This window comes from Myodes glareolus, chromosome 15 (assembly GCF_982192425.1).
Source record: "Myodes glareolus chromosome 15, mMyoGla1.1, whole genome shotgun sequence".
Taxonomy (NCBI): Eukaryota; Metazoa; Chordata; class Mammalia; order Rodentia; family Cricetidae; genus Myodes; species Myodes glareolus.
In genome coordinates this window covers 65688211-65704832 of record NC_142040.1, presented here as the reverse complement: position 1 = coordinate 65704832, position 16622 = coordinate 65688211, and the positions used below count along the sequence as shown (strand labels likewise).

Here is a 16622-nt window from a genome sequence, read left to right as displayed (position 1 = left end):
ACGTGTTGGTTGTTTTAAGTCATTTGTTCCATCTCTAGTTCATTAGCCACCATCCGCAGGGGTCTGGAATCCTCCACTAAATCGCTGGGAAGCGGCATCAAACACCAATATGAAGTGTCCGACTTAAATCCCGAGGACTATTTAAAGAACACATGTGCCAACTGGGCCAACTTCCTTTCCCCTCAGGCCTGTCATGTCCCTCTGACTCCCCACTTTGAGCTGAGCCTCTGGGAACGCATGGAGAGAAAGGCACCAGGGCTGTCAGTCCTGATTTCTTTATTAGCAAACAGCTGCTTCCAAAAAGAACATTTACCTCAGACAGCCGCTAAGGCTGTTCTCTCAAATGTCACTCAGTACTCTAACTGCAAAATTCTAGAAAAGAGCTTCCAAGTGCCTGAATGACTTTATTTATTCCTTTTAATTTGTGTGTTATGGACTGCAATGCTTGAAAGTTTTGAAAGATCTCCAAACATACACGCACATATCCACACATGTATACATACATACGTGCATGCACAACCATGCAGACATGTACACACATGCACATAAACAGATATGTACATACATTAACATAGGCACATGTATGAACACACAGATGAACACACACACACACACATGTCTCCAAGGCTATACACGGTAAGACTTTTCACTAAGGTTAAAATAGGAAACAATAATTCATTTTCATATTCGTCCCAGGACCAGGAGTGCCGGCCAGGACTCTCACCTGCATTTACTTTCAACAACACCACCACCAACAAAAAACCCTCACAGGTCTATATCCTCATTGATCAACTCTGTTTCATAAGAATGAAGTATCTTATTATCCATGATCAAATTAACATACATCTAGCTCATGGGGTTGGGGAGATGGTTCAGTTGGTAAAGGACTTGTGTGAAAGCCAGATAGCCTGAGGTCAGAACCCCGGAATGCATGTGAAAAGCCAGGCACAGTGGCATATAAGTCTAATTCCAGCGCCAGGGCAGCTGGCCAGCTAGTAGAAAGTAATTGATGTGCATTAGCTTCAGTGAGAGCCTCTCTCTCTCTCTCTCTCTCTCTCTCTCTCTCTTTCAAAAAAAAAAAAGTAGAGAATGATTGAGGAAGACACACAACACTGACCATTGATTGGCCCCTACACACATGCACACACCCCTGTACACAGACATACAACACACATGCAAGTACCCCTGTACACACACACACAACACACACACACAAGACCAGGGATAATATAAACTTCCACAGGCCACAGGAACATGCTCTGACCCTGTGTGCAGTTCCTTAGCCACAGAGTCTGGTCCTCCCGAAGTTCTCTCCCCCAGCTCGGTGTTGACACTGGCTGCCCGCTCCCTGATCAAACACACAGCTTAGCTGTGTCCAAAGGTCTTTCCCACAGGTGTGAAGTGCTGTTGATAGGAACCTTTATGAGATTTCAAACTCAGAGTCTGCCACGTTCCCTAAATCTGTACCAAGCAGTTATCTTCCACGGGAAGGAAAGAAAAGGCACTTGAAACACTCTTTGTTCTTGGAAAGTGTATAAATCCGTGACTTCCACAGAATCCGCACTGCAAACTAAAACTCTGAAATGGGCATTCTTGCACAGACTGATCCTGGTGGCTCCCCTGGAGTCCCGGTCTTCCCGCTTCCCTTGCAGTAGAGCAGGACGCACATGCCCAGGCCTAGAAGAGGCCACCCACAAGCAGTGGGATTTAATAAGTTCACAAGCGGACATTTACCAGACCATCCAAATCTGAGCGGGGAAGAAACTTTGCCCACCATATGTAAACTATTATAGTCTGACATTGTTAAATAGGCTGATAATTTAATACACAATACAGGCAGCCTACTATATGGAGAAAGCTCACAATTTGGGGAAAAAATTGCCTTTATGAGCAAGCGGACCATGCTGAATCCTAACATATACATTTTGCTAAAACTCAGGCACGTTCTCCTCTTAAAATCTCAGATGGATAAGTGAGCGTTAAATTTAACAGCTAAAAACTTCTGAGAACATAATATCCAGTAACGTTTACAACACGAAGCCTTTGCATAGAACTGTGCATCGCCTCCGATCTTCAGAAGAATCCTGTAGAAAGGCAAGGGACATATCCCTTTCTGTGGGGTTCACAGGAATTCGTCTTTCGATGACCAGTGTTTTCCGGGAGAGAATAAAAACACTCTGCCAAATGCTGGTGAAGATGCAGAGAAACTAGAGTAATAGAAAGGACAGCCACTGTAAACCTTGCTCAACCTAGACGTAGTAAGGAGGGCCTTGGACTTTCCACAGGGTGGGGTGCATGGCACCCCCTTAGAGTTGTAGGGGTGGGGGGAGGATCTGTGGAGGGAGAGGGAAGGGACTGGTAGGAGAGGAGGGAGTGGGAATTTGGATTGGTATTTTTTTTAAATAATAAAAAAAGGAAAAAAATAAAGTATCTTTAAATTTCAGTCTCTAAAAAAAAGAAAGAAAGAAAGAAAGAAAGAAAGAAAGAAAGAAAGAAAGAAAGAAAGAAAGAAAGAACAACCACTTTGGAAGCTAGTCAGGCAGTCTCTTAAGAACATGAGCAAAGACTTACTATAGATAGTCTCCAGCCAACCAACCCCTAGACACTGACAAGGAGAGAAGAGGAAGAACTCTAAGATAATCTAACCTCCTGAGAAGAAAAGCATTAAACAAGTCTGTGATGGGGATATTGACTGGTAATTACCCAGGATCTAGAACCACCCAGGAGGCAGGCCTCTAGGCACTCCTGTGAGTGGTTCTCTTGATAGCCTTCACAAGACAGAAGGCCCCTGTAAAGGAAGATAGCATCGTGCCCTGGCTCGGGTCCTAGACTGTATAAATAGTGTAAGGAGTTCTCAGCTTCCTGGCTGCAGGTACAGTGTAACCAGCTGCCTCCAGCTCCTTCCTTTCCTCACCACTGCTGACTGTGCCCTTGAACTGCGTGAGCCAAAGTAAACCCCTCCCCCTGGTTGTTAGGTTTTCCAGCCCAGCCGCAGGAAACAGGACTGAGACAAAGACTCTGTGCAAGAACTTACAGCAGTGTGACTTCTAACAGCCAAGCACTGGAAACATCTCAGAGGTCTACCGATTAGTGCAGGAACAGAGAAAACATGGCAAATTTACATATGGCTCCATGGTAATAAGAAAAACAAAATCTCTGATATGTTCAGTGGTTTCTCCAGCAAGGATGGGTCTCAGAAACACTGTGAGAAGTGGAAGAGGCCAGACAAAAAGGTTCCGTATGGTAGGCTTCTATGTCACAGATTTTCTTTTGGAAAGGTAGATCTCAGACAGGGAAGGTACATGAATTGTGTCCTGCACAGAGGTACAGATACACCCAAGATCATTTCAAACAATTTAAGTTGTTAAAAAAAAAAAAGTTGACCGGCTTGAATACTTCCTACTGGCATGTAAATATATTCCTAACCTTCTACAGTAGAAAACCAAACTCATCCCTACAATTAAGCAATGGAGAAATCAAGACACATACCAAAAAGAAAATCCACAATGACTAAGTATAAAGACCATATGTTACACATTGAAACTTTGAAGACCTCACATTGAATTCATTTAGTCCCTACTCTGTGTTAACAAAGCCTGGGGCAGGGGAGCCTAGGAGACCACCTGAGGTGTACTCAGCACACACACACACACACACACACACACACACACTGGGAAATGGCCTTTAACCCTGGCACACTGCCTGAAGGACTGCAGTAACACATCCACAGGCAATGAATTCTACCGGAACTACCTGGCCAGCTCATTCATTTTCCACTGTCTAAGGCTCCTTCCCATCCTTGGGGCAAAATGAGGTAATAGTACAAAGCCTGAAGTCATGAAATAATGAAAGTCCTTTGCCCCCAAATTCTTAATCCCTGAAGTTCAGGGGATAGCACCACCAAGATTTTGGCCTACTCCTGTCCTTTAAAATGTTCCTATTTCTCCTGACTTTAAAAATTATTTTCTTTCCAGATTGGAATAAATCTAATGTTTGTTCTCATCACAGAGGCACTACAGAGAACATGCTAAGCCAAGAACACACGCGGGCCTCAGCACCAGGTCAGGGTGGCTGTCCCTTCCTGGGAAGGTACCCAGATGAGGATTTGCTAGCGACTTTCAGGCCACAGCTGCAATTCGTCTCTGATACGTGGTGTGTTCTTTTCTTTTTTCTTAAAGACTCAGGAGAGGGCTCGTGAGGTAGCTCAGATGATAGAATGCTTGCCTAGCATCCACAAAATCTGGACACCTCAGCACCATATAAAACGGGCATGGTGGCTCATGCTGCTCGAGGGATCCGAATGAGAGGCCCCATACAAGTCTCGGGGACGTGAACACCCCAGTTGGGGTGTGTTTTGATGGAGAAAGTATATCACTGAGGCTGGGCTTTCAAGCAAACTTGCCGTTCAGTCCCCATCCCCGGGGGGGTGTCTTCCCCCTCCGTCCATCCGTCTGTCCTACCGTCTCCGCTTGCCCTCATCTGCAGCTACAATGCTGTGTCATGCCCAATACAGAACACTAAGTCCCAAATAAACCCTCACTTATAAGTTGTTTCAAACATTGTGTTTTGTCCAAAAAGGAAAAGTAAGTAACAATACACCGTAACTCCGGTGCTGGTGATACGAAGGAAGGAAGGTGAGATGATCCATCCTGGACCACACAGGGTTCCAGTTCTACCTCAGGTACACTCGACTGTACCTGTTTCCCCACCCTACCCCCAATTACTCAAGACTCATGGAACTTTAGAATGGACATGATAAACTAATCTGAATATTCAGATCTATAAACAGTGCAGCAACCAAACTTCTCCTCGTTTTGTTTGTATCAGTCTGACTTCCAGGGTGTAGAAGCCCGGCTGTCGCAGGGGGTGGGGATCCTTGTTCCTAATTCCAGAAACTGGATCCAGATAATACACTAGTCCTATGGCTTTAAACAGCACACTCTCTCCCAGGTCCCAGTTCCATCCACCACGCACATCTACGGGAAGAGATTCTGAGTGAATGCAGCAGGTGGGTTTGTTTTGTTTTGTTTTTCTTTTTCAGTCCCTCACTACGGACACCCACATCAAGGGACACACGACTTTCACAACAGCAGCTTTCTCCCGCAGAGAAAGTCCACGGTCGGCAATACTTCTATCTTGAGCTAGACAAGTCGTTGTTGATAAGGAGCTGTCCTCGCTGAGAAATAACTCGAGAGTGGAAACTTCACAGCTACCGTGAAATTCTGAGTGTTAACAGCTCACCGCTCTTGACCTAATTCTCTGGAAGTGGACTCTGTCGCTGTCTCAGGTCTATGGATGGCAACAATCTCACGAAGCAGAAGCCAAGGAAAGCACAGCCGGAGCAGATCCCGTTTCCGGGAGCATTAAAGCTGGGTGCCCACCCTGCTGCAGCATAATTCAAAATGTGGCAAACGCAGCGGGAAGGGCTATGGGGGCCGCCGTTTGGTGGGCGCCTAGGGATGCCGCCGTTTCCCTCTGCTCTTCTCGCCGTGTGCTCTGCTGCTGTGGAGCCTGGGTTTGATTTTAATCGAGCTTCACCTTGTAATATCTGCACAAGGACGGCTGGAACTGCACAGGCAGCACATCCATTCAGGTGCTAATTCATGCCTCTCTTTCTCCCTCTCCCCCGTCCTCCCTCCCTCCTTTCTCTTTCCCTCTCTTTTCGAGACAGGGTTTCACTGTATAGCCTTGGCTGTCTTGGAACTCACTCTGTTGACCAGGCTGGCCTCGGACTCACAGAGATCCACCTGCCTCTGACTCCTGAGTGCTGGGATTAAAGGCGCAGGTCACCGCCACCCAGCCTAATTCAATTCTCAAAGGCTTGCAAACCCCAGAGTAAAACCTAGAAAGCCCAGACTTGGTTAAAGCGAGAATGCGGAGCGAAGTGAAGGGTATAAGCATTCATCCCAAAAGAGCATGGGGAATAAATGTGCCAACGGGGCCAGGAGCCAGGGGACCGGAAATGCAAGAGGAGGTTCCAATGGACACCTCCTCCTCCCATGAGAAGGCCATGTTCTGCACTAGTGGGGGCCTGGAAACAGAACAAAAATTACTACAAATGCTCTCCTCCAAGTACTCCAGGGAATGGACGTGCAGCAATGGCCTTCACACACCCTCAGCACCCTTTAGAAAGCAAGCAGAGGTGTAGACCCACAAAAGCCCCTCCTGACGCATTTCCTTTTCTCAGGGCCGCAGGACTTGACCCTGAGCTGGTAATCATGTGTGAACAATGGACTCACATTCAAGGAGGGAAGTTTCAACGGGACCCAAGGATGGTCTAGCTCTGAGTGACACCTGGATGGCTTGTGACTGAGGCCAAGGGAGAGATCAAAGCCAAGGATCAAGTCAAGGGAGGGTCCCACACTCACTACTTCAGAGACAACTGCAATAGAGGGTTGGGAGAGAGAAGTTTGGGAGGCTATGGTTGCTACTGTTGGAAATAAGTGGTTTAAGAATCGTAAACCTGGACTGTTGTTTGGTGGTGGTTGAGCAATGACAGAGTTTGTTTTCTATTTAGGCAACCGCTGGTGTACAGAACATGGAGAAAGACAACTGGAAGCTGCACCCCACTGGCTGGCATTTCTCATGTTGTAAGGAGCTAGAACACACTATATCTAGTGTAACACACTAGGGGAGGAGAAAGTCACCACCAATCTCCTCCACCTGCAAACTCTGTGAGGGACAATGACAACCCACCCACCTGCAGACACATCCACTGGTACAACAGTGGCATGAGTGTGACAGGGTAACCAACCAGTTTTTGCTCGAATTTTGGGCCCACTTCAGAACCTGACACTGCTAATAAAGCCAATAATTAGACACGAGATAGGTCACAGACCCGAGGGGAGAAACTTGTAACTGTTGTTCTGCTAAGTGAACATAGCGATTAAAAGACTCTTAATGACACACTGCTATAGCCAGAGATGAGCTCATTGGTCAGCCCCATTAGGGGAGCTTCTTCTTGTGGTAAATGGGAACAAACACAGAGACAGATCCACAACTGGAAGAGATGGAGAGTGGGAGACTTTGGAAAGCTTACCCCTAAACGGGATGACTATATTACACTCCTCAAGGCTAAGGAGTTTACACAGAAGAGGGGGCAGAAAGATTGTAAGAGCCAGGGTTGTGGATGACTTCAGAGGGGGCAGAAAGATTGTAAGAGCCAGGGTTGTGGATGACTTCAAGGACACAGCGTTTTCCGGACACAACCAGAGCAGGCACACATGTGAACTCAGAGACTGGTTGCATGTTCAAAATCTGGACAAATTCAATCCAGGGAAAGCCCCTGCATGGAGAAGGCAGGGGTTGGCACAAAGTCCTACCCCAAATCAGGAAGCCATTCAAAATGGAAAGCTGCTGGGAGAGGGGAAAACCCAGTTTCTCCAATAGAGTGACACTAAGTGTATCAGCCACAGCCACACTCTAGGGCAGCGCCATGCTCAGAAGTTACCACAAGTCATACGCCACAGTGTGTGTGTGTGTGTGTGTGTGTGTGTGTGTTTTAAAGACAGAGAGAAAACATTAAGCTGGGTGGATAGGAAGGTGAAGGAGGAAAAGGGAGGAGTTGGGGGAAGGAAAAGTAATATGATCAAAATTCATTTTTAAAATTGCAAAATACAATTTAAAACATGAGACACAATCTCATTCCCTTCCCCAGAAGCCATGCTAGAGGTGTTGATAACTTTCCAGGTTGGACCACAGAAATCGTTAACAGCATGCTACACTACTAAACAGTACATTTTTCTGTGTCTGTGTGTTTGTGTGTGTGTCTGTGTGTGTCTGTGTGTATGTGTGTGTCTGTGTGTACATGCAGGCATGCATGCGCCATGATGTGTCATGTGGAGGTAAGAGGACAACTTAAAGAAGCTGATTCTTCTGTTCTACCATGTGTGACCAGAGAATGACACTCAGAGCCTCAGGCTTGGCAGGAAGCATCTTCACAGTGACAGACAGACATCTCGTTGGCCCTCCCATACATTTCTGTAAGAAGTCAGCCTCATCAGCTTGCCCCCAAAGGGTGGTGTTCTACAAACAACTTGGAAACCCACCTAAAAACAAAAGTATGTGGCTCCCAAATAAACTGCTCGGGGGTAAGCTCTCGCCACACGGATATGAGAACCTGAGTGTGCATTCCTAGAACCCATGTAAACAGGGCCACAGCAGCGCACATATGTAATACCAGCGCTCTCATGGTGGGGTTTCTTTGGTTTATATTTCCAGGTAATAGTCCGTCACTGAGGGAAGACAGGGCAAAAGCTTAGGGAGGAACCCAGACCAGACACCATGGAGGAAGGCTGTGGATTGGCTCTCTTGCTGGCTTAGATCCACCTGCCTGTAAGTGTTGTTCACAGTAGGCTGGACCCTCCCATATCGATCACAGCTCAAGATAACCCCTCAGAGAGTGTCTATGGGCCAATCTGATTGGCATCGCCCGCCTCCTCCCCGGTGACTCCAGGTTATGTCCTGCTGGCAAAAAGTTAACCAGCACCTCGGTATGGTTGACAACGAGTCAGGTCTGCCTACGGTTATTATCACACAGTTCTCTTTGCCCCAAGCCTGGTCCACAGGAGGGCTCTCCAGTACACAAGGATCACGTGACATTCCATTCTTCCCACTCCTGCAGGGACTGCAGCAAACTCTATCACCACTACCAGAAAAAGTCATTTTCATAAAGATGACAGCAGGCAGGTACGAACAGAAGCGGGTGGGAAAGGAGGGGGTGGGAAAGAGACTACTAACAGGTCTATTATTACCAATAAAGTACCCTATACTCAGTGTTCCCCAGGTAATGATACAAAGCCTCATCAGCTTCCCACACTCCCAATCAAAATCAAAACCACAAAAAAGGAAGCCGCGTGGCAAGGTGTCTAGTCTGGAGTGTGTGAGGTTGCAAATGGTTTCTTCCCATGGCCAAGTCAGCTCTGCTTTTTATCCCTTCTTCACAACTCCTGAAAACACCACACCAGTTACTCGTCTGAACTACAGAGACAAGTAAAAAAAAAAATTCAAGAAACAAATAGACGCTGAAAGAAGTCATCCTTGTCCAAATTACTGAGCCTAGCCCCACACCTGCAGAAACATGACGGGGCAAGAAGCAAGGACGGAGAGCAAACCGCTCCCAATGTCTCTGCAAGCTATGTGTGCATGGATGGATACCCGCAGCTCTCCCCTTCGTGGAAGCTGGTCTAGCCTCCCAGCTACTTCCCACAAGCCTACCTTCCTTCCTCGACACCTTTCCCTGCTAGGAGTCAGGAACCAGGGAAGGTCTGACAGGAGAGTAATTCCCTCTGCTGAGCAGACAGGGCTATACACCATGCCCAACCGAGCACCTTCCCTCCCCAGCCTCTGCTCCTTGGTGAATAATTACATAAGGAAACAATCACGTGATCCAGGCAAGAAAGAGAAGTAGGTAGACAGGGTGAGGACACATGAATCTTATAAATTATATAGAGCTGTTCCAGGGGCTGGAGAGATAGCTTGCCCAAGGTCACTTACTGCTCTTGCAGAGGACCCCAGTTCGATTCCCAGCACCCATGCTGAGTAGCTCACAAGGGACCACAAATGCACCTCCAGGAGATCCCAATGCCTTCTTCTTACCTGTGAAGGTACCCCCATTCACATGCACGTACTCACACAGAGACATACAGGAAAAAGTAAATCTCTAAAAACAAGCAAACAAAACTATACTTCCAATTCCATAAACTGTCTAAGATTAGAGAAACCTCCTCTTTAAGGCAAGGGCATTCCAGATGCAGCGGAAGCTGCAGCAGCACAGGCCTGTGAAGGCAGCGCAGACCGTATGCATCTGTGGGTCAGTGGACAGTTCCGGACTGTGAGGACAGTCCTGCAGATCATGGTGACGGATGGCCTGTCCCTTACTTCCTAATTCACAGTCCTTCCCCACTCTTGACAAGAACATTTTTTCCTCCAAAAAGAACTACAAATAAACAAAACCGATAAGAGCATCTTAATGAAATCCTGATTGTGTTCTGGCTACCATCTGCCTTTGGAAAAAAAAATATACAAACTTACTAAGACCAAGGGCTTGCTGTTACTTCATAAAAATGAATGACCCTGAAGGACAGTAGGAAGCAAGAGCCCCGAGAACAGCTAGCTCCTTCTCACCCAGTTTCACACATTAATAAACTTCTTCCCAGAAGTCTACTAAGCTTCAAAACCAGTTAGTGCTTGTCATTAAATCGTTATTCCTGAATTATAAGTACATAAAAGATTATCTAGTTCAATTTAAAACAACAAACAAAAACCTTGTACAACATAGCGGTAAAAATATAGACATTAGAACCCCGCGGTTGCCAGAACAACCTGTAATGATCCACCCACTGGGGAGGGGGGGGGATCTGTGAGGCCCTCTAAAGTGAAACATGACATTCCCATATGTCCCAGGAATCCATCTATAGGTACACATCCTACAAGAGTAAAAGGGCATGCCCACAGACACGCACACAAATGGTCACAGCAGCGTCGTTCATGACAACCGCAAGGAGAGATACCGTGAGATTTTATGATCTAATAAACAAAGTTTGACTGACGATCAGAATATAAAGTTAGCCACACTATTCAGCCATACAGGCCAGGCAGTGGTGGCACACACCTTTAATCCCAGCTGCCACACTAGCTAGCCCTAGAGGTCAGGCAGTGGTGGTGCACGACTTTAATTCCAGCACACAGGAACTCGCTCTCTTTTCTGTCTGAAGACTTCATAGAGGTAAGAGCTCTCTAGTGGCTTGGCTGATTTGCTTCTCTGATCTTTCAGCTTGAACTCCAATTCTTGTCGCTGGGTTTCTATTACTTGTGCTAGAGAAACACACCTAGTGGAATAGGTCTTTTATGTGGTATACCTATGAATGGAAAATTACTGAGCAATGAAGAACCGACACCGTCTGAGCGAGCTTTGAAAGCATGACGCTAAGTGAAAGGCTGTGGTCACAGAGGCGCACATGCTGCACACATCGTGTAAGTTCACTCCCGTGACATGACCAGGAGGTAGCTTTCAAAGGCAGGTGGTAACCAGAACACGACCAGGATTTCATTAAAATGGTCCATATGGACAAAAGGCAGATAGATGGTCGCCTTGAACCGAGGTAGGAATGACACTAAAAGGTACAGCACATCATTTGGGGGACGGACAAACGCTTATGAACCAGATGATGGGGATACAGTCTCATGCAGACAGTAGAAGCCACTGAATTTCTACTCCAAATGGGTGAAACATAGGTGATGTGGGAGAATTGTCTGTGTTCTGTCAATCATATTTTAATAAAACGCTGATTGGCCAGGCAGGCAGTATAGGTGGGAAAACCAGACAGGAAGTAGAGGTGATACAATGAGAACAGGAGAATTCTGGGAAGCAGGGAGGTTCCTCTGCCATTCCTGTCCAGATCACCGAAGAAGCAACATGTAAGCTGCCCTGCTGAAAAAGGTACCAAGCCATATGGCTACCATAGATAATAATAATGGGTTAATATAAGTTACAAGGGTTAACAAGATGCCTGAGCTAATAGGCCAATCAGTTTATAATCTTATGGAGTCTTGTGCGTGATTTTCTTTGGGGCCTGCCTGCTGTGGGCTACAGGGCAGGACAGATACCCCAACAAGCCAGCCCCACATACTACACATAGGATATGTGAATTGTATCGCAAATAGTAAGATCAAAGAGAAAGAAGGGAGCAGAGAGGAAGGCAGACAGAAGATGCACAGGAAGGGGTAGGGAGGAGAGAATGGCTGCGGAGAATAACTGGTAGCCCTCCGCGTGCACTGATTCACTCTCTGCCCTGAGACAGCCTTTGCCGTAATGGCAAGCAGAGAATGGATTAGCTATTATTGTCACATATAAACAACCTAACCTTCAGAAGACATTTGGAGCATCTCACACGTGTAGCTGAGGGCTAGTATTGATCACTTAAGGACACTATGAAATAAGGGACCGGTTAGCTTGTGTGACGGACGGGTCGAGTTCCCAGAAGCACGTTCACAGGAGAGAACTACCGAGTTTCAACTCTGCAGACATTTCTACCCAACAAGGCAGTGTCTATATTCGGGTCCTGTTCTTGGCCCCTTCTTGAGTCACACACAGATCCCACGACTTATGTAACCTCTTTCTCAAAGCCTTGCTGAGGGCAGGGGAATATACAGGCCTCATTTATCTAACCATATACCCCGACTTTCCCTCCAAACCACCAGAACTACAGCTTCACCTGCCACCAGTTATGAAGCATTTAAAAATAACTTAGTCATTTCAAAATAATCCATCAGGAACAGGCACAGAGGGAGAGGGGAGAGGAGGGGAGGGCAGGAGCTCCAGTCGAGCCAGGAGCAACGCATGCCTATATGACATCAGTGTCTGCATTTGTTCCTCTTGGTAGCAGTCAAGACTTTATTTAAATAAATGTATTTCTTCGCTCCTGCTTGAAAACCCACCCTCATTCCTCTTTGGTTTCCTGGGATTTGGAGAGCACGTGACACTCCTGCTGAAGCAGGCACGCGCTCGGGCCAGCTTGCTGGCTCAGCAGGTAAAGATGATTGCCAGCAAGCCTGACAAATTGAGTTCAATCCCCAGGACCTACAAAACAGAAGAGAACTGACTTCCACAAACTCTCTCTGCCCTCTACCTCTGTGTGGTGCCACCTGGGAACGTGAACACACCCAAAGAAAACAATTAAATATTAAAATATTTTTTAAATCTTCAAAACATAAAATAAAAAGTAAGAAGCTGACGATATAGCTGAGTAGCAATGTGCTTAGTATGCACAAGAGCCTGGTCCTTCCCCTAGCTCCAAAACAACAACAAAAACATTCTGCCAACCCTGTCCTGGGCATGGAAATAGAAGGAGACTATGGTGGTCTGAATAGAAATGGCGCTCATAGACTCACGTGTTTTAATGTTTGGCCATATCAGGGAGTGGCACTATCAGGAGGTGTGGCCTTGTTGGAGTAGGTGTGGCCTTGTTGGAGTAGGTGTGACCTTGTTGGAATAGGTGTGACCTTGATGGAGAAGGTGGGACCTTGTTGGACAAGGTGGAGCCTTGTTGGAGTAGGTGTGACCTTGTTGGAGAAGACAGGGCCTTGTTGGAGTAGGTGTGGCCTTGTTGGAGTAGGTGTGACCTTGTTGGAATAGGTGTGACCTTGTTGGAGAAGGTGGGGCCTTGTTGGAGTAGGTGTGACCTTGTTGGAGTAGGTGTGACCTTGTTGGAGAAGACAGGGCCTTGTTGGAGAAGGTGTGCAGGCTTTGAGGTCTTATATATTCAGGCTACACTTAGTGCACAGTCTCTTCCTTCTGCTGCCTGCGGATCAAGATGTAGAACGTTCAGAACTCTCAGCTCCTTCTCCAGCACCATGTCTGGTGCACGCTGCCATGTCCCACCATGAAGATAATGAACTAAACCTCTGAAACTGTTAAGCCAGCCCCAGTTAAATGTTTTCCTTTATAAGAGTTGCCATGGTCATAGTGTCTCTTCACAGCAACAGAAACCCACACTAAGACAGAGCTCACCACCAGCCGGCGAATTCCCAGAGCAAGGACTGGGAACACACGGATAACCTTCACAAGCCAGCAAAACAGGGAGCGGGGGGGAGCACACATAGGCATGATGTTCCTCCAAAGTAAATGGTTCCTTTCAGAAAGCTTGAGAACACACTAAGAAGTAGCAAAGATACTACAAGAAGTCCCTGTGTATCTCCGCCACAGGCATCCTCTGTCACAACAGACTGGGAACAACGAGGTTCTCGATGCTACAATCTGTTCAGACTTCACCAGTTTTCCCGGTCCCCATTTCCTATCTCACAGCTCCTCCAGGACATTGTGTCTAGTGCTGTACCTCTCTGTTCCAGTCTCTCGGGCCTTGACAGCTTTGAGGACCGCTGGTCAGGTGCTTGCGGCATGCCCCTCAGTTAGCGAGCCTGGGGAGTGTCGTGGCTGGAGTGCAGTGCAGTCTCGGCGACCGACTGGAATGTATTCCCCAAATTCCACATGCTGGAAACTTGGTCCCCCCAGTGGCTTTGCCAAGGAGTTCTCTAGACGCCCTGCTCTGTGTCCCCAGTGATGTCCTCAGTCAGGTCAGGAAGGAAGAGGCCCTCCCCATCCGCCCTGGGGGCTCACCTTCAGAACTCGGAGCTAAATGAACTGATTTTGTCTAGACAGATTACCTGATCTCAGGTACTTTATTTTAGCAATAGAAAATAAACCAGGACCATAGGTTTTCAATGATGACTCAGTCCTGAATGCCATGCCAAACTGCCTTGCCGGAGACTTTACCACACCTTCACCATGAGTCGCTACATACAGTAAGCTCTAGGAGCCTTTTATATGTGTGTGTGTATAAATTATATATATATGTATAAATAGATAATATATATTATTTTTGGTCATTACCAGAAAGGGGGAAATAAATACAATCTACCTCCCAGAAGTCATGGAACTAAAATAAGCAGCCGGAGACTGCAGGTGGGCAAAAGAATTGGAGCTTTTGTTCAGTGACGCGGGGTCTGTGGCACTCCGATGAGATGAATTTAAACTTTATGCCACAAGAAAAGAACTTGGGAAATGTCTTCAGAGTACTAGAATCCAGCATGTGCATGACAGAGACAAAGACAGACTGCAGACAGACAGACAGACAGACAGACAGACAGGAGCAAGGAGGCAGCCTGCCAGGAGCAGGTTATGGGGGCTGAATGGACCAAGTTCCTATGGGTAAGTGGAAATCTGGAGCTGAAAGGGCCAGTTTTCTGCCAAGTGTCAACCTAGGTTGAGACACCCTGTAAATTGGCTTACACAGTTCCCCTTAATCACCAGCCATAAACTATTAACAGCACCACACGGCTCAACAATGGAGGCATTCACCTTTGTCTAGCCCAGGAACAAACAATCTAAGACACCTCACCCGCCCAGCCCTGGAAGCCACTAAGGACCCAAATCACCCCTGTTGCCAATGAAATGCGGACAAATGACTTCCACAAACAATACCATGCATTGGTTTTCTTCAAGTTGCATTTACAAGACGCAGCACACATGCACAGAGCGGGGGCACCATCTGTGCGGCCAGGGGCTACTTCCGTCGCCCTGTCAGTGGTTTTAGCCACTCCACACTTGGAAACCCGCAAGGTCACCAGCTGAATGAGTATGTGGGAGGCTGAAGCTTGGCTGAGACACCACCGAGCTGGACACAGAATGAGCCAAGTCAGGTGAGCTGCATCTGAGGTCTGCCAAACAAAGCCAGCAGTTCCCTTCCGGAGCAGACACGTGAGGCTCTAAGTCGCGAACATAAGGGAAGGCAATTCCTCGTAGCTCCTACAATCATGATCAGCCCTGTTCTTAGCCCCCACCCCCAGGACTCCAGGCTCTACGCTAGTGTTTCTCAGTCTGTAGGCTGAATATCAGATATTCTGTATATCAGATAATCACATTACAATTCCTAACAGTAGCAAAACTACAGTTATGAAGTAGCAATGAAATAATTTTATGTTTGGGGGTCACCACAATATGAGGAACTGTATTAAAGGGTCGAAGCATTAGGAATGTTGAGAACCACTGCCCTGTGTGGACCCAAATGCCCCTAGTCCAAAACAAATGCCCCGACTCCTGTCTCTCACTCAGGAAGCTGCTCACCACCTGATGCCCAATGTAAAATGGGGCAATGGGCTACACCTGTGAAGGCAAGAATGAAAGCTTCCATCCTGTGAGAGTTGTTGCTGGCTGGTGACCGCGGCCTGAGTCATTAGCTGACTTTGCTTGTAGTTTTTGTTGCCTGTGAGCGGAAGACAGGGCTCAACTTTTCCAAGAAGAGAGATCAGGGTCTTGCCCATGAAGAGGCCAGTAACTGGGACCAACACTTGCAGTGAGTTTTTAAGAATAGCATCCCAAATTTTTTGTTTGTTTGTTTGTTTCCAAGACAGGGTTTCTCTGTGTAGCTCTGTCTTGGTAGACCACACTGGCCTTGAACTCTCTGAGATCCCTCTGCTTCTGCCTCAGCTGGTGCCACACTGAGGCACTGTCCCTCACCCAGAGCAGTTCCCTGGGCTAAATTCCAGAAACCCCAACTTTCATAAACCATGATAGCAGGACCGAGCTCCACAAGCACCATCACGGATTCACACTGCCCCGTACCTGGGCAGCCTGACTTGACTGGAAGAAAGGGCACAGGTGAGAAAGCATGTAAAGAGCTCCAGGAGATCAGGATGCTAGCAGGGCGGTGGTGGCGCACACCTTTAATCCCAGCACTTGGGAGGCAGAAGCAGAGGGATCTCAGTGAGTTCGAGGCCAGCCTGGTCTACCAAGACAGAGGTACACAGAGAGAAACCCTGTCTTGGAAAAAAAAAAAATTCGGGATGCTATTCCTAAAACTCACTGCAAGTGTCAATCCCAGTTGCTGGCTTCTTCATGCGCAAGACCCTGATCTCTCTTCCTCGGAAAAGTTGAGCCCTGTCTTCCATTCACAGGCAAGAAAAACTACAAGCTAAGTCAGCTAATGACTCAGGCCGCGGTCACCAGCCAGCAACAACTCTCACAGGATGGAAGCTTTCATTCTTGCCTTCACAGCAAAGTCAAACCAGGGTGGAGTTGGCAGTACCCAAGGACCAATTGGAGACATTTACAAAAAAAAAAAAAA

General features: G+C 47.1%; 1 protein-coding gene across 1 annotated transcript in view; it reads right to left on the bottom strand.

The window, feature by feature from the left end:
- The window catches only part of LOC146891549 (unconventional myosin-X-like), a 46247-nt gene extending 36923 nt beyond the window's left edge, over positions 1–9324 (bottom strand). Inside the window, exon 1 of the mRNA XM_085676601.2 lies at positions 9217–9324. Within this exon, the coding sequence (XP_085532727.1) occupies positions 9217–9315 (99 nt within the window). The 5' untranslated portion in view covers positions 9316–9324. The remainder of the gene's footprint in view (positions 1–9216) is intronic.
- Between the last annotated feature and the right edge of the window lie 7298 nt (positions 9325–16622).